Source organism: Sciurus carolinensis, chromosome 3 (assembly GCF_902686445.1).
Source record: "Sciurus carolinensis chromosome 3, mSciCar1.2, whole genome shotgun sequence".
Lineage (NCBI taxonomy): Eukaryota > Metazoa > Chordata > Mammalia > Rodentia > Sciuridae > Sciurus > Sciurus carolinensis.
In genome coordinates this window covers 49,904,072-49,930,001 of record NC_062215.1, presented here as the reverse complement: position 1 = coordinate 49,930,001, position 25,930 = coordinate 49,904,072, and the positions used below count along the sequence as shown (strand labels likewise).

Here is a 25,930-nt window from a genome sequence, read left to right as displayed (position 1 = left end):
GTGTGACCTGTCTCCAGATGTTCTGTGCTGATACTGTGAATCATGGGCAAGAGAAGGAAAGGCATGCAAGCAGTTCATCCATCCCAGCAAACAAACCTGACAATGCTATTTTTGCTCTAAGATTGTTCCTGTTACTCCTACTTCCTGGCCTCACACAGCTGAATACCTGGTTTCTATCTGTTCTGAGAAGGTTTTCCCAGCCTCCTGCCCATTCTGCAAGACTCTGGTATCTTTGCAATAAACTTCACTTTGTTTATGTCAACCGGAATCAGGTTCTGGGGTTTGCATACACAGATTGCTGAGTGACACGTCACCCAACCTGCCCAAGGTATATAAGACCCACAGCCCAGAGTTCTGAATTGCAGACAACTGTCCCTGAGTGGGTCAGTCACTTACCTAACTTCTCAGGCTCCTTGACTTCTCTGCTTAAATCCCCCCAGGGTTTCAGGGAGACAATAAAAGAGAATTACCATTTATTGAATGATATGCCAAGCACTTGGACACATTTTAATTGAGTCATTCCAAAAGCCTGGTGAAGTAGGAATTACCCCAGTTTATTGGTAAGGATGCAGAAGCTGAGAAAGAAATACATGTTCCCAAGGCTGTAGAGCTCATGAGCAACAAATCCAGAACCTGAGCCAAATCTGTCCCTCTTTAAAAGCCCAGGTCTTGTCACCTCATCATATTGCCTCGTTATAAGAAAATATTTGGTCACGGAGTCTTCAAATCAGGCATCAGAGGCATGATGTAATGTTGGTTGCAACTATGAAGCGTGGCACCACTGCATACACTGGGCCAGGACAGCACTGTGACCCTGGGGATAGCACCGTGCACGGGGTGGCAGGGGGCAGGGGTGGGGAGCAGCCTTTGGGGGAACACAGGTATCTGAGAAACAGTGTGGGAAACATCCCATCTCAGAGGAGTGGAAGTGAATTCTTTCTGCTTTGAGAGGAATAAGTGTTCACGTTCCTATGGCAACAGAGCATGCTCGCTATTGTCCATACCTGTAATACAGTGACTCACATTTTTGGCATTACACTAGCCTAGTCCAAAGCCATTAGCTCATCAGCATAGAATGCGTGCATTCCAGCGCTGATTGTATCTGGGCAGATAACTGGGGTCTGTGTGTGTCCCTCTGAGGTTCTCAGATCTGGAGAATGCCACCTTGTTTTTCACATGTCATTCCCGGTCCCTGTTTGGGATCTGTGGAAAGGCACCTGGATTTGTTCCGGGTTCTGTATGTAGGTAGTGGAAATGGTGACAGGAGTTTGAGTTAAGGCCAAGGGTCGCATAGGGAATTAAACATGACATAAAAAGGGAATAAATTAGCATTGCACAAGCTGTTATAAGCCATGAGAACTGCTGGCGGCACAGAATTCTGATTCCAGACCAAAGCTCGTTAATAAATCCTAAAGGGTGGCATGTGGAAGAAATAATCCTGACAGGTCTTGCCATGGATTGGAAATAATCTCAGAATGAGTTGGATTCAGTCATATACAAGTCCAGGGAGGAGCCAAAGGAGTCTTAGAAGAGACCCTACAGAGTCACTAGCTCATGGGAGTGTATCCGGGTTAGTTAAGGATTCAGAGGAGAACAGCAGGGTTTGGGGGGCAGCAAGAGCCACAGTGAAGCACCCCCAGTGTCCTCATGAGAAGAGGAGACCCAGATCTCAGCAGACCACCTGGAGGCCTCCCGAGCTACTAAGTGATTCCATCAATTTCACAATGGGGATCAAATGGCCATTGGCAGCCACTGTGAAGGGTCCACAAAACTTAGGGCTTACGTGGTTTTTTGTTTTTCTCTAAACAAAGGGAAGACCCCTGGTTCTCACTAATCAATTGGGAGTTTTTTAAAACAAAGGTTTTAGTGTGCATGGGGGAATCCATCAGAGGGAAAGAGTTGAAGCCAGTTTCAGAGTGAGGTTGGGGCTCCCCAGGAAAGCACTGCACACAAACTCACAAGAGTACCACGTGGGTTCAGCGACCAGAATTTCTACTAAGTAGTAATCCTCTCCTCCAATTTTTTTTTTTTTTTTTTTTTGTACTGGGGATTGAACCTAGGGATGCTCAACCATGGAGCCACATTCCCAGTCCTTTTTTGTATTTTTAAATTTAAAGGCAGGGTCTCGCTGAGTTGCTGAAGATGGTTTTGAACTCATGATCTTCCTGCCTCATCCTCCTGAGCCACTGGGATTATAGGTGTGTGCCACAGCACCCGGCACTCTCCCCAAAGTCTTGATGGCTGATGAAGAATCAGACCAAGATTTTTTTTGAGGGACATCAATCAATACCACCTCAATAGCACTTGTCATGAAAGGTCTTCTGCTAAAGGATGGCATGAACTCTGTCCCAGCCTAGTGATGAGCTTATAAGCCCCTGGGACAGAGGGGTCAAGTTTTGTGGGTGTCTCTGTGGCCAACAGCACTCAGCAGACATGCTTCCTGTCTGGACCAGGGAACAAGGGAGAGAGCAATCTAACTCTCCAGAACACTCTCCTCAGTCTGCAAGCCTTCTTTATTATAGAGGACTGGTTCCACAACGCAGCCAGTGTGTGACCACTGGGTTCTGAAATAAAAACCCTGACAGGATCCTGGGGGAGACTTAATATTTTGGACCTGTTTATTAAGAGAAAGGGGAGCAGCATTGAATTCTAAGGCCCTTCTCTGTTGTGAAACTCCCTAAGTCTATAAGAATCCTCTGTAAGGAAACTGAAAATAAGGAAACTCACTGGTCTATGAGGTGAGATTTTTGGGAGGGAGACAGACCCTGTGTGCCAGGAGTGGAAAAGGCAAGCAGGGAGGGCTTCTGGGGCCCCCACCCTCTATTCAACCATAGCATACACACTTCACCTCAAATGCACACTCAGGAGACATATACAGCTTTGGTAGGCACAGATTGATTATCTCTATCTGAAATGCTTGGAACCAGAAGTTTTCAGATCAGATTTTTTTCAGATTTTGGAATATTTGCATATACATAACAAGATAGCTTAGGGATGGGATTCAAGTCCAAACATGAAATTCATTTATTTCCTATGCACCTTCTACCTATAGATTGAAGGCGATTTTATGTATTTCCCATAATTCTGTGCATGAAACAAAGTCTCGTGGTATGGTTCCACTTGGGTCATCACGACAGTGCTCAAAAGAAGTGGAAGACTTCAGAGCGTTGTGGATTTTTCAGATTAGGGAGACTCAGCCTATAAAAGGGGGTTTGTGATAGTTTAAAATGCTTAGGGATTGCCAGGCATGGTGGCACTTGCCTGTAATCCCAAAGGCTTAGGAGGCTGAGACAGGAGGATTGCTAGTTCAAAGTCAGCCTCAGCAAAATTGAGATGCTAAGCAACTCAGTGAGATCCTGTCTCTAAATAAAATACAAAATAGGACTGGGAATGTGGATCAGTGGTTGAATGGCCCTGGCTTCAATCCCTGGTACCAAAAAAATAAATAAATAAAATATATAGGGACTAAAAAAATGAGGGAGCTGGCACGATGATGGCTCTGGTGGGGACACCAGTGACACAGGCTTTGGGGGGCTTCAGGAGGCATGAGTACAAGATCTCAGGTAGCCGAGATGCAGGTGACCATCCTTCTTGGCTCTGATATTCCCATTCTCTGAGCCCCTAAGCTGAGGCAATGAGGGATTCAGGAAGAGGGGACCCAAAGTTTCAACATAAAGTGCCTCTGGCTACTCTCTGACTCTCATTAAACCTGTGCAGGCCTGGGCCAGAGGGGCGGCTCCACGCGGCACTAATTGTGGAGCATCTTTTTACAAGGCTCAGCCCAGAGATCTGAATGAATTCAAGGTAAATCCTCACACGGCCTGGTGTCTTTAACAGGGAAATAAATCAACCTTAATTACCCAGGGCACGCTGCCAGGCCACCCTATTTCTGGACAAGTTGCTTCCATATTGGAAGGGAAGGGAAAGTGCAGTGTGCACACGAATCCAGGGAAGGGGTGTGAAGGTTGCAGGTCCTACTTCCAGCCAGGGAAAGGCTGGGAGGTCCTCTGAGACAGGATTAGAGAGGAGATTATGAATGTTCCCATGCTGCCTTCTCTAATCCAGCCACCCAGAGAGCAAAATTAGATGAAGAGGAAATAACAATCGGGAAAAAAAAAAAAAAAATGGTCTGGGTAGGTTGGGGACTTCTTCAGTTCCAATCCTCCAGCACAAGAGGAGGACACTAAGTTTGGCCTGGAGCTTTGGAGCCAGCATAAGGAGAGAAAGCCCTATGTTTGTCTACGTGGTTTCTGTGTCCTCAGGACTACTTCAGCCACCTGCTCAGGGGAAGCACAACTATTGCTGCTTTCAAACTAAAAGACATTCGTCCTAAGGATTCAGGGACAGAGAATACACAGTTAAAACCAAAAAAGTTTTTAGAGACCATGAGTTTCAGGCTGCTTATTTCAACCCTTGGTTTGAACGAAGTCCTTAAGAAGTACTCCCTGGATATCAACTTCTGGCTGCAGTTCCCATGACCCAACTGTCAGTGAAGGCTCAGCTCACAGAAGAAATGAAAATAAAAAGAAGAGAAGTGGACTGGATGGGTAGGACAGCGGTGCAGCACTTGCTTTCCATGCATAAGGCCCTGGGTTTGATCTCAGGCACCACAAAACAACAAACTGTCACATTTGGAGCATAGTGTAAGTAACTAACTCATCTATCTGATGGCGTCCAAGTTAATAAACTGAGAAAGGCTGCATGGGTATTTTATTTAAAATTAGAAGTGTGGCTAGAAAGAAGAGAATTGGTGCATGAGGGTAATGCTTTGCATCCTGAGCACTTTAGTATGATTTGATTTTGGTTTTAACCATGTGCATGTGATTGCTTTCGCTTAAAATAAAAACAAAGGCTTTAAAGTTTGCAGCATGGAGAATGAAAATGAACACACACTAGAATGCAATGCAAATGCAAATGACAAGCCAGGTGTGGTGACCCAGGCCTGTGATCCCAGGTACTCTGGAGGTTGAGGCAGGAGGACCACAAGTTCAAAGCCAGCTTGGGCAATTTAGCAAGACCCTGTCTCCAAATAAAAAATAAAAACTGGGGGTCTAGCTCAGTGGTTGAGCATTTTCCTAGCATGTGTGAGACCCCGAGTTCAATCTCCAGAATGCGAGGGGGAATAACCTTGAGATATGGGCCTACTCTGACTTATGCACCAAAGTGACTCACTAACTTCAGAATTGTCAAGAATGGATCTCTGGGCTGGGGAGATAGCTCAGTCGGTAGAGTGCTTGCCTTGCAAGCACAAGGCCCTGGGTTCGATTCTCAGCACCGCAAAAAAAAAAAAAAAAAGAATGGATCTCTGCAGCACACCTCAAGGACAGAGACGCAGCCTGCTACACCATCCCAGCTGAGAACCACTACTCAGAGCAGTCCCTTGAAATGCCAGATGAGGGCAGTGAGGTAGGTTTTTCCACTTGATTCTTCAAGAAAAACCCCTAGATGAAAATTCAGTTTGCCTGAGAATGAAAGTCCACTTTCTTTCTTTCCTTATTTTTTTTTCTTCCTAGTACTGAGGATCAAATCCAGGGGTGCTTTACCACTGAGCCACATCCTGAGCCTCTTACGTGTTTTAAGATAGGGTCTCACCAAGTTGCTGAGGCTGGCCTTGAACTTGTAATTCTCCTTCCTGAGGCTCCCAAATTGCTGAGATTATAGATGTGTGCCACTGTGCTCAACAAGTCCACTTTCAAATTCAATCATGCTAATTCTACCTACAGAGAACTCAGAGACTAGAGGGGTGAAAAAAGGCAAGTTGTACAAACACAAAGACATCCACTTTCCCTAGATGCTGGGGCACCTTCGCAATGATGGGGACTTATCCAAGGACATGAAATCACTGAATTGTGCAATCTCAGAGCTCATTACTGTCATCAGTTTTTGGATGAGGGTGTGAAATGTTCAGATATGAAGTCATTAGACTAAAGTCTCAAAATGATGTGGTAGCAACCTCAGAACCCAGTTCTTCCAAGTTCCAGTCCAGTTCCCTTTCTGCCACATTGGCTATACACTAGAACACTGTAGAAAACCTACATGAAAAAACAGGTTCCATGTCAAATGTGAATTAAACAAAGTCACACAAGGTTGGTCTTAGTCCTCTGTCTGTTCCTGTAACAGAATATCTGAGACTGGGCAATCTATAAAGAATAGAGGTAGATTTGGCTCACTGTTCTGGAGAATGGGAAGTCCAAGATCCAGGGGCCACATCTAGTGAGGGTCTCATGCTGCTTTAACTCATGGTAGAAAGAGGAAGGGCAAGTCGCTGTGTGCAAAAGACACAGATACAAAGCCTCACCTATCACATACTCTCCAGGAACTACCCGGATTGGTGAAAAAGGCATTAATCCATTCATGAAGGCTACCCTCAAAAACTGAAGCCCTCACACTAGGTTCCATATCCCAATGGTCCCACTGAGGAATTAAGCTTCCAACACAGGAACTTTTGTGGGACACATTCAAAACATAGCAGATTTCTTTGCCATGGGATTTCTCAGGAGATGACAAATCCTGACTCCAAACCCTTCTTAGCAATTTTCTCCACCTCCTCTAAGGCTCACAATAGCTAAGCTATGGAACCAAACTAGGTGCCCTTCAACAGATGAATGGATAAAGAAAATGAGTTATATACACAATGGAATAATACTCAGTCATAAAGAAGAATGAACTTGTGGCATTTGTCCATAAATGGATCAAACTGGAGACTATCTTGCTAAGTGAAATAAGCCAACCCCCCAAAACCAAAGGCTAAATGTTCTCTCTGATATGCAGAAGTTAACATACATTAAGTTGAGGGGGGTGTTGGAGAATAGAAGTATTTTGGATTAGACAAAGGGGAATGAAGGTAAGGTGAAGGTAAGGGTGGGTGGGATGGGAATAGGAAAGGCAGTAGAATGAACTGGACATAACTTTCCTATGTTCATATACAAATACACAACCAGTGTAACTCCACATCATGTTCAACCACAAGAATGGGACATTATACACCCATATAAAATGTCAAAATACACTCTTTTGTTATGTGTATCTAAAAAGAACAAATAAAAAAATTTTTAAAAAGACCCTAATGGCTCTCCTCATTTATATCATGGACACCACCTCCCAGTCATTCTCCACCCAGCAGCCAGAGTGATTCTTCTCAAAAGACTCATCCAAAATCATGTCACAATAGATAATCCACAAAGACAAATTCAAGAGCCCTTGGTGGTTGTCAAGGGCTAGGAGACTCATGCGCGGCTGCGTAATGGCTATGGGATTTCCTTTGGTAATGATGAAAATGTTTTGGAATTAGATAGAGGTAATGGTTACACAACATTGTGAATGTCCTAAATGCAGACTTTAAAATGATTAATTTTATGCCTCTTTTTCCCCCCCTTTTTTTTGTGGTGCTGAGGATTAAAAAACCCAAGACCTTGAACATGCTGCACAAGTGCTCTACCATTGAACTACATCCCTGGCTGAATTTTATTTTAATTCAAATGTGTGTATGCACACACACACACACACACACACAACACCCTAAATCATTTCCTGATTTAAGCCTCTCTAACGCACACTTGCCTTCCTCAGAGTAAAATTCCATGTCTCCAGCACCCTGAAAGACAATTCTAGTGTTGCCGCCTGCAGCAAAAATCCCACAGGAAGGAATCGGAGGTGGACTGGGAATGAACTACTTCTATTTCTGAGCTGCTTCCTTGTTTGCTTGCTTGCTTGTTCACTAGTTTATAGAGGAAGAGAGGCTTTGCTTAGAGGAATAGAAGTTTTGCTTAAAAGAAGAGAGACTTTGCTTAGAAGAAGAGAGGCTTTGCTTAATTTTAGAGGTGCTATGCTTTCAGAGAGGCTATGCTTTCAGAGGTCTACTGCTTCTTGGAGGTGCGGGGTGTGGTGAATGGCCTGCGGCCTGCAGCCTGAGTCCTGTGTCCTGCAACCTGCGACCTGCGACCTGCAACCTGCGACCTAGAGGTGTGTTCTTAGTCCCATGTTCTGCAATCTAGAGGTGTGTTCTTCGTCCTGCGTTCTGCGATCTGCAACCTGCGACCCCCGCCCAGGTGAAGAGAATGTCTTATATACCTAAGGCAGCCAATCAGCTTAGGATTAGCACGATTGGAGCATGCCACGGTACCAATCAAGAAAGAATGAGGAACATCTGTCAACCACTAGCGCAGAAGAGACATCAACCAATCAAGCGAAGGTAGATCATGCCATGTTAACACTAATTATGCGCCACCTCTTGGCCCAACGCCAGCTGCCATCTTAGAGCTGCTTAAACATGTCTCTGCATTCTAGAAGTGTTTGTTACAGGGAAAAAGATCAAAAGTAAAGGCGGGAAATTGTACATCTGCATTCCCACTGTTAGTATTTCACTGTATTTCTTCCATGCTTTCTCTTACTCTGTACCTTAAACGCCATAGTTGACATTAAGACTCAATGTTCAGTTGAGGCCCTGTCTTTTCCTGAACACTATTACATATTTTACCATGTGATCAGAGCCTCTCATTTTAAATCCTATGCTGCTTAGCCACTCCTAAAATCAGATAAGGATCAGTTCCCTCTGAGAAAGGCTGTACTAAGATCCCCTTCTGGCACAGGGGGTGGGGCAAGCAAGGGGCAGAGAAATGAGAACAGAGCCCTGACCCACAGACTAAGTCATAGGAATGTGGGCTCATCAAACCAGCTGGCAGGTGTGGGATGATTCTGGGGGCTATCCTGCTTCCCAGGCAGAGAAGGAAGCCTATGAGAACAGCCAGGAACACAAAGAGAATATGACCCAAGGTGCAGGGGCTGCAAGCCACCAACTGCTAACCTAAGGCAATGACCCCAGGATCAACAGCTTGTACTTCTTCCCAGGCACTCAGCCAGCCTTAGCAGGTGCTGAGCAGCCATATCCTGCATGGTACTGAGCAGAGAGGACACATCTGGTATCTCCCTGCACGGCTGGATCATTCTGAAGGATACAGGCTCCGCTATCAGATGTCAGGGAGTTCAAGGTCACACATCGACAAAAGAGGTGAAGGAGGGTAGGTCTTGCGACCATAAGGCCAAGAGCTCTACTTCCCCTCCATAGCCTCCTGGCTCTGCTCTTGCTCTCTGGGTCCTTAAAACTAGGATGCTGAAAACCTACCTCATATCAGCATTAAAACAAAGTTTGATAAACAGCAAGTGAAAGGACTTTGTAAGCACCATACAGACAGAATACACAAGGTTTCATCTTCTGTATTAACTACATTCTTGCCATGTTTTCTTGATTTCAGTTTCTATCTGTATGATTTCTACCCCTCTCCACTCAGTTGATCTTGTCCTCCAACATCAGCTGGGACCTCTGGGTGGCTATATCTGACAGTATCTTCTCAACCTTCCATAGTGGTAAAGATCAGGGGCTCTGGAACAGACTACCTGGGTTCAAATTCCAGTTGTACTCTTCATGGACTACATGAATTTGAACTAACTAAAGTCCCCATGCCTCAGTCTACCAATGCATTGAGGATGAAAACAGGAACTTCATTATAGAGACACTGTGCAGACTGAATGTACCTATAAAGATGAGGAGCTCAGAATTACACATGCCACACAAAAAGCTGATATATATAGTATTTATATCCTAATGTTTTTTAAAAAGTTTTTTATCAGACAATATAATACATATTCCCAAAACTACATGAACTACAAACGTGTAGCAGAATGAATAATTATGAAATAAACATCATGAAGTTTCCCGAGTGTCCCTTCCTGATCCTGAGCTCTTTGTTCCAGAACCAGATGCTATCCTGACTTTTCTAAAGACCACTCACTTGCTTTCCCTTTTAGTTTCACCCATTTATATACATATTACTGAACAGAATATGTTTAGATTTTACATGTTTTTGAACTTCATATTAATTTAAACATACTGGGGTAAATATTTTTTTGAGTTTTGCTTCTTTCTTTAAATACTCTGTGTGCGAGATTGGTCTGGGTGGCTGCCCGCATCTCTAGTTGCTTTGTTTTTCATAGTTTTTCTTCACTGAATAGGAACCCATCGTGTAAGCAGAGCACAATTTATTTATACTTTGTGCTGCTCGTGGACAATGGGTTGTTCCTATTTTGTTGCTATTATGAACTGTGCTGCTATCAAGATTGTTTCAAGTCAGGTTTATAGGGGTGGAACTTACATACAATAAAATGCATCCTTTGAACATACATTTGAATGACTTAGACAAAGGGAAACAGCATTGTAACTGTTAGTGACACCTCCGACTATGTGCTCCTCTTATGTACAACACAAACCTCTCCTCAGACACGTTCCCTTCATCTGAGAGGTGAGGGATTCTGCAAAGTCCCTTCCTCTTTCACTTCCTGCTCATCCTAATCCCATTCCCATCCATTGTAAGTGTGTTCCAGAGGCTCCATTCCCACTCCTGCTCCCATCACATCCTGAATTCTCTGGAAGTTTCCTCCCCTATTCCCCCAGATCCCTGAAGATTACTCCCATGCCTGCATGAGTTCCCCAACTATATCATAAAACACATTCAGTCTGAGAATCACAGGCTGCTAACGCCTCAAATTCCACATATCCCAAACCAAATTCTAGTTGCCCCATCCCCTCCCTGACACATATATTCTCCTTATACAAGCCAATCAGATCTTTGATTTTTCCATTTATCAAGTTCCCTGTAGTCAATCATATCCCTAGTCCTCTCTATTCAACTGCCAAGATCTCTACTTTTCTCTCTCCACTAGTCCCTCTGCCTTTAAACACTCCTCTTCTGTTGGTTAGGAGAGTGTCCAACTACTCAATCTGTGGTGGGCCCTGCACAGCATTCAAAACACAACCCCAAGGCCTTCAAGGATCTGTACATGTTGCTGAACCAGGGATTGATCTGTTGTTTTCTCCTGCTGAGCCCCCCATCCTCCTTTTACAGGGATGGCACCCCATTTTTCAATAGGGAACTTTACCTTTCCAATCTCAGGTGTGGGCAATAACAACCAATCCCCAGACACCCAGATCATAGGACACTCCATCTATTACGGTTTAGATCTTAAGTGTCTCCCAAAAGTTCAGGTTCAGAAGCCTTAGTCCCCAAAACATCAGTGGTCAGAGGTGGGGCCTTTGGGAAGTCATTGGATCATGAGGCTCCCACCTTATCAATGAACTAATTCATTATGCATTTATATCTGAATGGGCTATTACTTCCTTAGCAGGAAGTGATGGGGGCGGGGCCTACTTGGAGGAAGTAGGTCATTGGGAGCATGGCTTTGAAGGGTCTGTTTTGTCTCCAGTCACTTCTTTTCTCTCTTTGCTTCCGAGACAGCCAGCACGAGGTGAGCAGCTTTACTCACACATGACGTTCTGCCTCACCACAGACCTAGAAACAATGGTGTCAACTGACCATGGATTGGAACTCTGAAAATGTGAGCCCAAATCCTCATTTTAAAGGAGTTATCACAGGTGCTTAGTCACAATGATGGAAAGCTGACTAACACACCATCCCTCTGACTATGGAACCTGGTTCCCAATGGTCACCCAATGTAATGGGATTTAATCTTGAAACTCTATGGAAAAAGCAGCATTCTTTTGCTTTTGGCCTCAAAGCAGGAAGAAAGCCACTCTGGAGTCTTCAGTCTTAGGCTGATCAACTATAATGGGAGGACAATACAGCTCAAGTGAGAGAGAATACATCCCAACATCTTTGGAACCTAGGATCCTATAGTCAGATACCCTGTGATCCCATAGTGGAGTCCAAAACATTCCCTTCTCTGCTTATGCCATGCTGATCTGGTTTTCTAATAATTGCAATAGAAAGGATCCCATCTGAGGTCTCAACTAACTTCCTTCCTTCCTTCCTTCCTTCCTTCCTTCCTTCCTTCCTTCCTTCCTTCCTTCCTTCCTTCCTTTCTTCCTTCTTTTCTTCATTCCTTCCTTCCTCTTCTTGCTCCAGTCCTACCCTTAGCCATGCCAGATATTTTCTAAATAAAAATAAATACCAACAGAAACTATTCCAGCCAGCTGTGGTGGTGCACGCCTGTGATACCAGCAACTTGGAAGGCTGAGGCAGAAGGATCACAAGTTCAAGACCAGCCTGGGCAACTTAGTGAAACCCTGCCTCAAAATAAAGAACGAAAAGGACTGTGGAATGAAGTTCAGTGGTACAGCACCCCAGTGTTCAATCCCTAGTACCACAAACAAACAAAACCATTCCAGCAAGCTGTCCTATTTAATTACCTCTGTTCCTCTGCTCATGCAGATCCCTGAGCCTGGGCTGCCTTCCTCCTCTGTCCTCTGGGAATCCTGCTCCTCCATTTAGGGTCAATGTCTTCTCCTCTGTGAATCCTCCCCCTGACCTTATCTCCCATCTCTGAGTCCCTATACTATTCTGAATATGCTTATTCCAGTTGTCTATTTACAATTGTTCTTCCTCAACAAGGATGTAAGCTATGATGGTGGTAGTTAGGGACACTCACTGTCATCTCTGCAGCTTACCCAGGAGGTCACTCAATACTTTCTGATTTAAAAAAAACAAAAAAACAAACTTTTTTTTTTAGATGGGGCCTCACTATGTTGCCCAGGCTGGTCTCCAACTTCTGGGCTCAAGTGATCCTCCCACCTCAACCTCCTGAGTGGCTAGGATACAGGCATGCACCACTACGCCCTGCAATAAATGCTTTCTGAATTGAGTGGGAGGAGGATGACAGAGCAGAAGTGACACTCTCTCCTCTGGGGTTGCACGGGCATTCAGAGCCAGGCCAGGTATAGAACTCATGCATGGGCATGTTCCCAGGGTGAGGAGGAATCAAAGGACCAAGGGGAGGACCCACGGCACACAGCTTGCCTCTAAAGTCCAGGGCATTTGGAATATGCTGGGTGTGTCCATCAACGAGGCTCTCCTGGGGCACAGGTGCGCTGGCTAAGTGTAGCCTCCATGCGCTCCGCGGGCTTCCTGCCAGGCTGCTTCGTTTTTCAAGTTTTTACAAATCCATGGCCTTGGAGCTGTAAAAACTCATTTGGGCTCCCGTGCCTACCTTTGAATCTGCAGGTAATGACACCAGAGACACACTTAGCAACTTCTGCCCTCAAGCCAGGTGGGAGCGGGAGGGAGAGAAATGTCCAGTGGGACTCCTTTCACCTGAGAGACCCTGGGGTGACCCTGAACTCCTAGGCTACACGTTGCCCCCATCCACTTTATGCTGTCACTCTTTCTTTTCCCTAAGGAGCTCCTCAGGTTGGTTGGGCAGTCTGAGCACCTGGAATGAAGAATGATCTAGGGCATGGCCGAGGGATAGCCTGGACAGGAAAGGAGGTGGCTTCTTCTGCTTAAGCTAAGAGACAGTTTGAACACAACTCACTGTCCACCGCATATAGAAGCAGCTGCCCTTTGCCTTCGTTCAGGCTGCCCTTTAGTGACTTCTTACGCTCAGATACTTACTCGGTGTTCAATCCATAGAACAAACCTAATGGGAGAGTGATGGGTGGATGTGGTGGTCCAGGCACCAACCTTGGTTTGCCAAAGGCAGGTCAGGCCTTCTTCTCCCAATGGTTGAGATGGCAGAGGAGAATAATTTGGGATTATATCTTATAGTAGTAGGTATGAGGGTTGGCCATGGGAACCATGCACATCCAGGTCAGATAGTCACCTCCTTCCCAATAGAGATAATAAAAATCAGCAACCAGGGAGCAGAGTGGTAGCCATGAACATGGAGACGAGAGATGGGTGCCATTATCCACCTCTCCATTAACCAGATCCAGGAACTTCTCTGAGCCCTGTCTCCTCATCTTGTGAAACCAGTCCACTGGATTTCATGATCTATCTCCAGAATGCAGCATGTGAGTCATCAGAAAGTGCAGAGGAAGGTGGGGACACACCCATCCACCCCCTCCCTCTGCCACAGCCATGTTTACCAAACAATACTTGCTCCACCAGCCCACTGCATAGCTAGGGTGCATTCCTAGGGAACCCAAGAACAGGTTCCCTGTGGCCCAGCCGGGCTTCCACCATAAATGCCAAAGTACATGGCTTTGCCAAAAGCTGGCTGTAGTCCAAGTAGGCAGGAACTTTGCAAACCTTTTTTGCAAACTTTCCATGTTTTGGAAACATGGTCACAGCATTCACTGATCTGCGAGATCTTTCCTCTGCCTCGGGTAGCTTTGGCAGACTGCTTCCTATCCTGGCATTGAGGCACTGAAAGTAAGGAATGAATTGTGTTTCTTAATTTCTCTTCTAAATTTTTCTTTCTTTCTTTCTCTCTCTCTCTCTCTCTCTCTCTCTCTCTCTCTCTCTCTCTCTCTCTCTCTCTCTCTTTCTCTCCCTTTCTTTTCTTGACACCCAATACAGTAGAAAAGAGACCCATCCCGGCAGAGCATCACCAGTTACAATGGTGTACATAAATGCATCTAGCTACACATTTCATTGTGAAAAGGAAGTTGAATCTCTATAACTTTGTGAGGTTTGTCTCTCTAGGTGCATCGCCGCAGCATACTAACTCTGGGGTGCCCTTTACTCAGTCCACCATCCCAAAGTAACACCCTCACCAACATACTACACCCCAAATCTGTGAGCATCACTAGTTAATTTCCTCCCAAACTCACTGCATCCACCTTGTTTCCTACCCAATGATATATAACGAGGACAGTAAAAGGCCAGGACTCTCTTTCCTCTTGCTGAATCTGAGCAATAAAATTGTGATTTATTAATTCAGGTCCTTAGCACCTAAACAAAACACCAAGAATGGAACGAGAGACAAGAAAAGAGGTTGAAATCCATCTATCAGCTTCTTGTTAAGAGTTCTAAAGGTTCAGGAGGAGGAAATGGAAACTTTTGGTTAAAAGAAGACATGGTAGAGCTATTCAGGTTTAATGGAAAGTTGAAATGAGCCATTTATATAGTTTCTTTTTAACCTTGGTGTTTTTGGTTGACTTTATTATATTTCTAGCCCAACCTGCAACCTTGTGTCCTAGTTAGCACAGATGATCAAAAGCTTATTGGCAGATTCTCAGAAGAATAGTCTACCTCTTCCTGCCTTGGTCTCCTTGCCATTTCTCTCCCATCCAGAGGTCTCTGTGTGGACATGACACGTGTACTGTCATATACAGTAGGCACAGAATGCCACTTTCAGTGGGCCTTTTCTCCATCCTCATTCCCACCAGTCTCTTTGTGGCTTCTGCCTTCCTAACTTGAGACTTCTCCTTCTGATTCTGTGACATTAACCACTCTGCTTCCCTCCTTGCCTGAGAGCTAGGCTAGATCTCTCAAAACCCATTTAAGTGAACTTGAAGAATTCCGTTACTTCCATGTCTTTCCATCCATTCTCCTCCCTCTGGAATCGACTGACTGACTTTGATTTTCCTTTGAGTGTCCCCTTGCTCCATTCTCAGTCCACTGGGTAAGGATGGGGCTGGTAGCACCTCTCAGCCATGCCACCCCCAGGTTCCATTTGAAATCTGTCAAGTGATTTTCCTGTTTTCTTTTCTTCCTTCCTGTCTCTCCTTTCTTCCTCCCTTCTTTCCTCCTTCTTTTCTTTTTTCTTTTTTTTAAAATTACTGATGTTTCTAAAGTCTTTCTGAAGAGGTTGCTAAGCCAGACAAGGAAGTGAGTACAAAGGACAAGAACAAAGCGAAGGGATGAGGACTTCTGATGCAATTTCCTTTGACTATTATTTATTGATAAACAAATTAGCCCAAAACCTAGTGACTTAAAACAATAATCATTTCCCATTTCAGTTTCTGGGGACCAGGAATCGGGCTGTGGCTTTCACAGACCCTGAGCCTTATTCGCGATCTCTCACAGACCACCACCAAGATGGCAGCCAGGGCTGTAGTCACCTCAAGCGTCCACTGCAGGAGAACCTGCTCCCGAGCTGTTTGTGTGGAAGTTCACAGGCCTCAAGCCCTTGCTGGCTGTGCAGGCATCAGTTCCTTTCCAGATGAGCCTCTTGCCAGGATAACTCACAGAAAGGCAGTTAGCTTTTCTCAGAACCAGTCAGCAAGGAGGGGAAGAGAGAAAGGCTGAGGCCACAGTCACTTGTGATCCGGTCTAAGATACCCCATTACTTCTGTAGATAGAAGCTGGTCACCAAGTCCCACCCATACTCAAGGGGAGGGGTTACACAAAGTGAGCAACAGGAAACTGGGGCTATCTTTTTCTTTGAGGCCACCTAACACATCTCAAGAAGGGGCCTGATCTATCTATAACCACACGCCTGAAGCTTTTCACTTATAGTGGACCATAAATTCCCTTGCCCCACACTTTTTAGTGGCTACTACTAGCCACTTTGACTTGAGCTCCTACCACTTAAAACTAAGGGCCAGCAGGCGTAACCACAAACCATTCTAACTCTTTCAGATGCTCTCATCTGTTGAGGACATACTTTAGCCCTAACTTCTATCCATTGTGAGTTTTGGGAACTGGTTGGTAAGATAAAAACTCATACATCTTTTACCCCTTGTTTCTGATCAGGTTGCATGGCTCAAAATGCCCCAAGCCCTCAGATTGCCTTCTTTGAATTTTTCTAAGTGGCCTATACCTCCTCTCTGGGTCTGAATGTCCCCTTCCCCTCATGGATCACATGCATAAGGTAAACCAGATGTTCCAAGGAGCCCTATGGAGCTCTCTGTTCTGGGTTCATCCCAGAACATTCCAGAGTTGTTCCTGCTAAGTGACATGATAGTTCTTTGGTGCAACAATAAGAGACTAAGCGGGTAGAACAATCTTGGCATGCTGATTTTCAGTGACTCAAATTGTTTAAATAGGCAAGAGCCCACACATTCTAGGGCAGCCCTGCTTCCACCCCCACTTTGCTCCCTACTCCCATGGTGATCCTCTTGACCTGGTATTTTTATCATTGCTTCTCATGCTTGAGTAAACATTAGAACCACCAGAGGAGCTTTTAAAAAGTAGGTTGCCTGGGCCCCGCCCCATATCAATTAATTTAGATGTGAAATCACATTCAAAATACCCAGGTCTTAGTATTTTTGCTTTCTGGTTTTGTTTTTGACGTTCCCCAGATGATTCCAATACCTAGAAAATCGACTTTAAGTGAATGGACACATTGTCTCAGATAGATGATACTCCACACTTGCTACTCTGACCTAAATGTAACTTCAATGGGGCAAGTAAAGAGGAGTGTCTTGTCACTGTATCAGGAACCATGTGTCTTCCCAACTTTCCATTGAGGAAGTGCTGTGCAGTTTTGCTACTCAAAAATGGAGGGACCAGCACCAGTCCACCATCTGGGAGCTGATGAGCAACACAGGGTCTGAATTTTAACAAATCCCCAGGTGACTTGTTTGCACATTCAAGTCTGAGAGGCACAGGTCAAGCCACCTAGCAACCCCATTGTAGTTACCCAGGCTTATTTCCCATTTTCCAAAGTGATTATTTTGTTTTCCAGATGTTGCCTCCATACTTCACTTGCAAAGACAGGAATAATCTGACAGTAACTGCTCACAACCCACCACCTAAATGCCATCCTACCCCCCAGTGCCTATACTCGCCACCTTTCCTCCCACTACAGTGACTGAGGTGCCTCCTCCCACCAAAGGCAATCTACCTACCTATTTTCACCCATCAGTGTACAATTCTTATTTTAAAAAATCATAGTGATAAATAGGTCCTCTGGCCTAGGTTCTCACACCCTGCCTATTCCTTTGCTCCTCCTCAGAGAAAAAAATGTTCACCAAATGTGTCACAGAGAATCACTGCTTCTGCTTTCTTACCTCTAATCCTCTCCTACACATTCCACTAAGCCTCCTCTCCTTGAAGTCACCAGGGTCCTCCATGTCGTCACCAAATCCAAGGTCATCTGTCTCCCCTCCAGTTCTTGGGCAGTCGACAGCATTCAACATTCACTCCTGGAAACCATGACCTCTCTAGGCTTCTGCAGCATCTCACATGCTTTCTCACACAGTTTTCTTTCTGGATGTTCCTCCTGGGCTCAAGCTTAAATGTCATAGTACTCCTGGGTCCACTCCTCCTTTTCTATCTGTTCACTCTTTGGTGACTTGGCCCTTTCTCGTGGCTTTATACAGCCTCTATCTCCTGATAAACCTTGATTCCTCTCTCTAGACTTGACCTGTTCCAGCTCTGTGGACCCATGGCAACCTGACTTCTTGTCATCTGCACACCGATGCTCAGGAGGAATCTATCAAACCCAACAAAGAACTTTTTTTCCCTTACTTTCAAAAACAAAATGAAACCTGCTGTCCATACCCCATTTTAACAAATGGCACCAGTATCCACTATTGCTTAAGCCCCAAATCTATGATCAAGTCCTCCCACCTTCTATAGCCAACCTCTCACCTCCTGTCACTTCTCTCTCTGAAAACTCATCTGGAATTCCTCCCCTTATCTCCTATCCACTGCTGCCACCCCATTCCCTAGGCACCATCAACACCCCTATACTATTACAATGACCTCCTAGTTCCACTTTTTATTCCATGCTATCCATTCTCAGTATGGCAGCCAAAGTGAATGCAAAACATTAACCCGAATTCGGGTGTGGTGGCACTTGCCTGTAGACCCAGCTATTTGGGAGGCTGGGGTGAGAGGATCACTTGAGCCTACGAGTTTGAGGCCAGCCTGGGCACCCTATTGAGACCCTCCATCTCAAAGAAAGCAAAAATAATAATGACCAAAACATCCAAAACCAAAAACAGCAACATAAAACACTAATCAACTGTGTCAACCTAACTAAAATCATCCCCTCTCCCCAAATACTTGCCTTCATTCACAAAATAATGAAGGTTCTATCTACCTCATCTTACTTCAGTTAACCTCTCCCCGTCTAGCCACCATGATCTTCCAACTCCACGCTGTCCAGGGCAGGAGATGCTAGCTACATGCAACTATTTAAGTTTAAAATTGAACTAATTTGAAGTTCAAATCCAATGTAAAATTCAGTTCTTCTGACTTACAAGTCACATTGCCAGCACTCAGCAGTCACAGGAGGTTAGTGGCTGCCATATTGAACAGGGCAGATGTAGAACATTCTCTTCACTGCAGGAAGTTCTATAGGACAGTGCTCTTCTAGCTGTTCCTTGGACAAAGCAAGTTCCATCCTTCCTCATGCATTTGCACTTGCGATTACTGGTACCTGGAGTGCTGTTTCCCCATCTCTTTGCATGTCCAGCTCTTTCTTGTCATCAGATATCGGGTTAAATGTCGCCTTCTCTGAGATGACTTCCCTAAGCCCCCAATCTAAAGAAGCAACCAGTTACTCCGAGTCACATGAGCCTGTATAACTCTGCAGAGTGCTTACCACTACCTAATGCTTTCCTTGTTTATTTGTGTTTGTCTGCTTGTTGCCTAACTCCACCACACCATGCTGCCACACCCGAGAGTAGCTTATGAGATCAGGGAACCTGTTGATCTTACTCACCACTGCATTCCAGCTCCCTGTCCTGAGCCTGCGGAGCAGACTGCCTGACACACTCTGCCCAATATGTATTCATGGATGGTTAGACTCATGTCATGTTCCTGTTTCCTCTTGAATCTCTCAACCCCTTTGAGAGATTGTTCCATTGTCCTAACCACCACTCAGCCAGTCATTCATCCACTCCACTCTGACATGACTACGTGCAGAATACAGGCACAGGTTACTCCTGTTAATATTCCCCTGGTCAAATCAATTCCCTGTCCCTAGTTTTTCTGGCCCCAAATAGCAACACATTCCATGTCCCCAACGGTGCCATGCTTACCTTGGTGCTTCTAGTTAGGTTTTTCCCTCTGCTTGGAATACCTGTCCTGCTACCTCGGGAAGACACACCTCTTCTGGCCTTCCGGGTGTGGCTTGGGTGGCAGCTCCTCTGCAGACACAGGTCCGTCCTTCGTTCCTCCCAGCACTTCCTGTCTGTAGCTTGGCTTTCACACTTACTCACCTCCCACATGCACACACAGATAATCCCTGATATCACCCCCTCCCTTGGGGTGATAATTCTCAAACTTTACTGAGGACCAGAATCACCCAGAGAGCTCAAAAAAGAATGCATAGATCCAGGCTTGCTGAAGTAAGGTAGAGTCTGGGCTTCTGCACATTTTCTACATACCCTAGGTGATTCCGATAACCAACAAATCTGAGATCCACTGTTGTAGAACATCAGACCTTCAACACCAATAGCCCAGTTCTGCCCACATGCATCAACACAGCACGCCCAGAAGCTGACCAGCATGGTTAACAATGTTCTCTTAAACAAACTTGATCTTCTTCAAATAGAAAAGGAATTCCCCCTGGAGTGGACTGAAAAATGGACACCCAAACAGAGTCATATCTGGTTCACCACAACCTGCAAATGTCAACTTACATGGCCAAAGGGACTTTCACAGGGTGTGTTAAAGTAGAGATTTTGAGATAGAGGATTAGCTGGGTAGCTCCTGAATGCAATCACAAGGGTCTAAGAGGAAGATGAGAAGGTCAAAGAAGAAATGGATGTGACCATGTGATGAGGGAAATGGGAAGAAAAGGCAACATGGCGTGGAGCCATAAGATACCCAGAAGCCTCCGGAAGATGGAAAAGGAAAGGAACAGTCTCCCAGAGCCCTCAGAAGGAGTGAGCCCAGCTCACACCTGGATTTTTAGTCTTGTAGGACTCACTTCAGACTTCATATTTTAAAATTTGAATGAAGGAATGTATGGTTTTAAGTCACTAAGTGTGAATCGAAAATTAGCCTCCAATGTTTAATTTGGACAAAGCCAACTTGCCTTCTCTTGGGTCCACAATGCCTTGCTCAGTGTCTATAATGTATATTTATTTGCATATCACATTTTCTCAAGAGAGGCCTATATTCCAAGTTGGAATTTGGGATCTTCCATGATGGACCTGGCAGCCTAATGTGAATTATTTCCAATAGAAAAAACGCATGAGTTTCAAAATTAAGACTGATCACTAAGCTTGACTACCTGGAGGAAGAATTGCAGCTGTATCTTCTTGACTTATGGAAACCTAGACTAGGTACACTGTGCTTCTCAGACTTGCTCTCGTATTCTCATCCCAAGTATACAGCTAGAACCATATAATCCAATATGGTAACCACTAGGCACTTATGGCTATTTGAACAAAAATTGATTCAAGTTAAACAAAACTAAAGACTCAGTTCCTCAGTCACACCCCAAGTGCTCATCAGCTACACGATAGTGGCTACTGTATTGGGCAGCACAGATGTGGGCTATTTTCAATATCATAGAAAGTTCTATTAGGGTATGCCAGCTTTGGGCATCTCTCCAAGGATTCTTGGCTCCAGTTCCACCTTCAGACTCATGACTAGAAAAATTTAAGGAGAGAAATACTGCCATCCACCCTGGAATTTGTTCTTGAATGTGTGTCCGTCTTAAGACATATAGCTCGGAGTGGTGTCCAGTGGTATTTGTCCAAGTCTAGCTTTTCACTGAAGAGACTATCCCTGGATCATGAGAAGCAGAAGAAACAAAGTGGACCTATAAAACCAAGCTAGGACTCATGCAGGGAAGAGGTGGGGTCAGATGGAAATTAGAGAGAGGAGGAATTAGGAAAAGATAAGGGGAACCATTTGTAGAAATGGACAGTGTTATCACAAGGAGAAAATTCAAATGTTGAAAAGGACTCCCTTGAAAGCCAAAGTGTGTGCAGGGGGGTTTGCCCAAGCCCACAGAAAGACTTACAGGACAGAGGGTCTCTGAGGATCCTCCAGAGCCGGGCCAGACCCCATCTATTCACTGTCCCATAGGAGACAGAAATGGAGCCTGGGAGACACAGAGAGAGGAATTCAACAGGAAGCAAAGACAAATTTTCTATACAGAAAATTTTTAAATCCAAAAAGATTCTATGTTGGCGAGGCTCTGGGAACCTGGAACTCCCAAGTCCTTCTGATAGAAGTGAATGCTAGAACTATCTTGAAGGAGGCAACCAGGTCCTTTCTATCAAAATCACACACATAATGTGCACAGTATGGGATCCAGCCTTTCACAGGAATTTACCCTTCAGAGAAGTTCACCCACGGTGGAATGATGGAGGCACAAAGTAATTCACAGCAGCCACAAGTAAATTGTAGGAAAATTAGAAGGGGCCCATATGCCATAGGTGAAATAGGTTGAGAAGCCATTAAACAGGAGGAGTTTATCAAACAGACTCCAAGATACATTATAGGGATTAAAAACTTCAGCATTTGGGTTGGTGTGTCACAACAGTAGAATGTTTGCCTAACATGTACAAGACCCTGGGTTCAATCCCCAGCACTGCAAAATAAATAAATAAAAACAGCAAAGTATAGAAGTATACAGGGAGCTGGTATGAAGGGAATTAACATGTGAGCTAATTAAACTGAAGGGACATAGTAAACACCTGAACTATTTTTTCTAAAATTTAATTTCTATGTTTATCTTTTTTTTTTTTTTGGTGGTACTGGGGATTGAACCCAGGGCCTTGTACATGCGAGACAAGCACTCTACCAACTGAGCTATATCCCCAACCCCAAGGTCTCACTATTTCTGGAAGCACCCACAAGAAAGTGGTAACTCATTTGTCACTCAGGAAGGGAACTACAGGTAGAGGATATGGGTAGAAGAGAGACCAACTTTTCATTCTATATTCTTTGATAACTTTCAAATATCAGATTTGAGCATATATTACTTATTCAATAAGTGTGATATTAACAAATAAAGATACAGACAACCCCCAGCTTACATCGATCAGACCTATTTTGTTTTGGGGTGTTTCTTTCTTTTCCATTCTTTATGACATTACAATGGTGGCAATGTTGTACTCATTCAGTACAAATGGTACTTGAAATTTTGAGGTTTGATCTTTGTCTTTGCCCAGGCTGGCCATATACAGTATGATCCTCTCCTCTGTCTTGAGCTGGGCAGCACAGCAGTGAGCCACAGCATCCTGTCAGCCCTGTGATCTAGAGGGGAACCCACCCCTCCCCCCACACTCTACTTGTGCTCTACTGCAGTTCTAGAATGCTTAGCAGGTTAACTGCAATCAATGTATTTTGGGCTTAACTTTTAATGTGTTTATCAGGAGGTAACCCCATCTTAAGTCCTGGAATATCTGTATGCTTTTGTGTACATATAGTGAACCATAAGCTTAGGGCACACCCCAAACTCGCTCCTTCATGATGCTACAATCCCACAGAAGGCCGTACCTGCCAGGGGCAGCAGCTCCAAGTTCCCAGGGTGCCATAGGCACAGGGTTCCCTCTTTCTGTTCAGTATGTGTGTTTCCTCATCACCTGAGATTTCTGAAAAGGAATTCCCAGACACCTGTCCTCAGCAAATCTAGGCAGTAATCTAGCCTTGGAAATGACCAGGGAATGTGCCCCCAAACCTAAATCCCACCTTCAGGGTCCCGTTTCACACTCAGGTGCCACCACACTGCAGTGACCCCTAGAAGGCAGGGCATACACAAGCACCATTGAAGGACCCCATGCCAGTTCTCACTCCAGGGAAGAAAAGTAGAGCAAGTTCCATGTCTGCTGCCTGATAGTCACTATGGACACCAGACACTAGCCTGCATCGGGGCTGTGTCCAATTAGCCACCCCCACACACCACCATAGCAACAAAGGTAATATTATTGTTCCAAAAAGTAAAAAGAGAAAAACCACACACACACACACACAAACGCAAGCGCGCGCAATTGCCATGTGACAGTTTTCAAGCCAGAGAGATAGCACTTTTCCACACCCTACAACAGCCTGTCACTTCCCAACACATAGCTTCTTCAGCGTGAAGTCACAGGCTGAGGGCAATTACCTCTTCACACCATGGCAAGATGTGTGCTCTCTGCAGGAAACTGGCATAAGAACAAGTTCCAGGCCAGTTGGGAGTGGGGGCTGCCTCTTCGCATGGCCTCTGCCTTGGAGGCAGGGAGGCTGGTGGGGTTGGGCCAGCTGCAAGCCAGTCAGGCTTGGGGGTGAAGCTCCAAGCTACCTTCTGTCTGTGTCTGTCTGGCTACCTTCTCTGTGCCAGACCCAAGTCGGGCACTGGGGTTTTGGTGGTTGTAACAATGAGCCACATACTAATCTGCAGACCAAAATGTGGACTGTATTAACCCAAATGAAAAGACATAAATTAGAAGGAGAGTTTATGGTACAGAGGAAAACATCTCTTCTCAGAGAGCAAGAGCCTGAGATGTTGCACAAGAGCCTCATGAGTCACCAGCCAGCAGAGGGAAGGACCCACGAGGGAAGAGAGCAGGCAGGCAGGGAGGGGAGCCCCCAGTGGGACTGGCGGGTGTGAGGGAGGCCGGTGTGGTATAAAAACACAGCTGTGGGTTCATAAGGAAGCACACTTCATCAGCAAGCTGAAGGAAGGTTGGGGGCAAAATGTCACTTCCCCCCAACTCAGGAAGTGCTTTAAAACCTGTTCTCCCCAGAGAAGATGGCAGGAAGTGGTCTTCCCAACAGCCACTGGTCACCCTTTACAGGCCACAGCTGTGCATCAGGAAGGGGCCAAGGACTCTTCTGGGGGGTCCCAAGCCTGAGGTGTCCATCCTAGGCAGACAGCTCTTGACCCACCTTCTCTCTCATCCTGAGGACCACTTCTTTTACCTTCTTTTCCTTCTTCCCAGCACTCCGCCCTACACATGAGCTGCTACTGACGAGATCTGCCCCTCAGACTCCCCGTCCCTCACTCCTAGGGAGAACCTCATGCCTTCCCTACCAACTTGCTCTAACATGATGGATTCCACACCTGCAACTTCCACACAAGTTCTAAGCACCTGCTATAGGCAGTATGGTATGATGTTCCTAGTTGTGGCAATGGGGAGAAGGAGCTCCCCCTGCCCCAAATGGGACCAAAGGCAACAGAAGTTCTGAAATCTAGAGGCTCTGGAAATTAGCTTAGCCACCTACAAACTTTAGCAGGGTCCCTCACCTATCTAGGTCATCGCTACCTTACTCTGATGAAATGAGGTTGGGTTTAGAAATTAACTTTAGACTCTGATAATGGTCACCTACAAGAAACACAAAACTTAAAAGTTCCCCCTTAGCTTAGGGGGATAGGTTCCCAGACCACCAACAGAGGCCTGAAACCAGAGACAGTATAGGACCCTATATGTACATTGGCTCCACCATTCTCTCAGGTACCAAGGTCTGCAGACACTCAATCCCTTATCTAAAATGACATGGTATTTGCATATAACTTACACCTTCCACATACTTTAAATCATCTTTAGGTTACTTATAATACCCAATACAATGTAAATGCTACCTAAATAGTTGTCATACTAGATTGCTTAGGGAATAATGATGAGAATAGTCTATACATCTTCAGTACAGAAGCAATTTTTTTCTGAATATTTGTGGTTGCTGTGGGCCACGGTGGGAGCATCCTTGGTTTTCACTCTGCTGAAACCATCAGGGTCCCTTAGGCAGAAGCATGACATCATCAGACTTACCATTTAAAAAGAGTAGACAAGGGGAAGCCAGGGTGCTTAGGAAGTGACCAGGCCTCAGGATGGTGACTGCAGCTCCAACCAAAGGGGCAGTGATGGGGCATTGAGTGGCAGTCAGATTTTTTATAAAAATCTGTTTTGCTGCAAGAGCCAACCTGCTTCCCAACACATGGGAAGTGTGAGAAGAGTCAAGGGTTTCAAGGGTTTTGACCTGAGTACCTGCAAGGACAGATTTGCCATTTGCTGAACTAAAAAAGGCCACAGGTGTTCCAGCCTGGGGAAGGAGCCCAGGCATCTAGTTTTGGACAGGTTGTGTGGAAATGTCAAGACTGCAGCTATGTATACAACTCACAGGGCTGAGAATTTGGGTCTGCACTTTGCCCTGAGGGTAACAGGATGCACTGAGTCCTGCTGCCCTCTGAGGTGTGGAAACAGCCAGATTAAGTCTGTGAGTTGGGTACTAGTTGCAAGATAAGATAATAGGGACTGAGTAAACAGGGATTTCTCTGTAGCCCTCCATTGCTGAACCAGGCGTTTTCCCACTTCTCCCAGCCCACGGGGTGGGAACCAGCTTGTGGGGGCAGGGCGGGATCT

General features: G+C 45.3%; 1 protein-coding gene across 8 annotated transcripts in view; it reads right to left on the bottom strand.

The window, feature by feature from the left end:
- Positions 1-25,930, bottom strand: part of Gas7 (growth arrest specific 7) — a 234,159-nt gene that overhangs the window by 144,553 nt on the left and 63,676 nt on the right. For 2 of the 8 annotated variants that reach the window (XM_047543650.1, XM_047543653.1), the window contains exon 1: positions 18,884-19,025. The exons of 2 other annotated variants lie outside the window; for them this stretch is intronic. Coding sequence is in view for 1 of the 6 variants with exons in the window: in XM_047543647.1 (XP_047399603.1) it covers positions 19,063-19,092 (30 nt within the window). In the remaining 5 variants the exon portion in view is untranslated. Of the gene's footprint in view, positions 1-17,686; positions 17,705-18,883; positions 19,026-19,062; positions 19,243-19,666; positions 19,695-25,930 lie in introns of those variants that run through there. 4 more of the 8 variants (XM_047543659.1, XM_047543655.1, XM_047543647.1 and 1 more) reach the window with 4 other exon arrangements.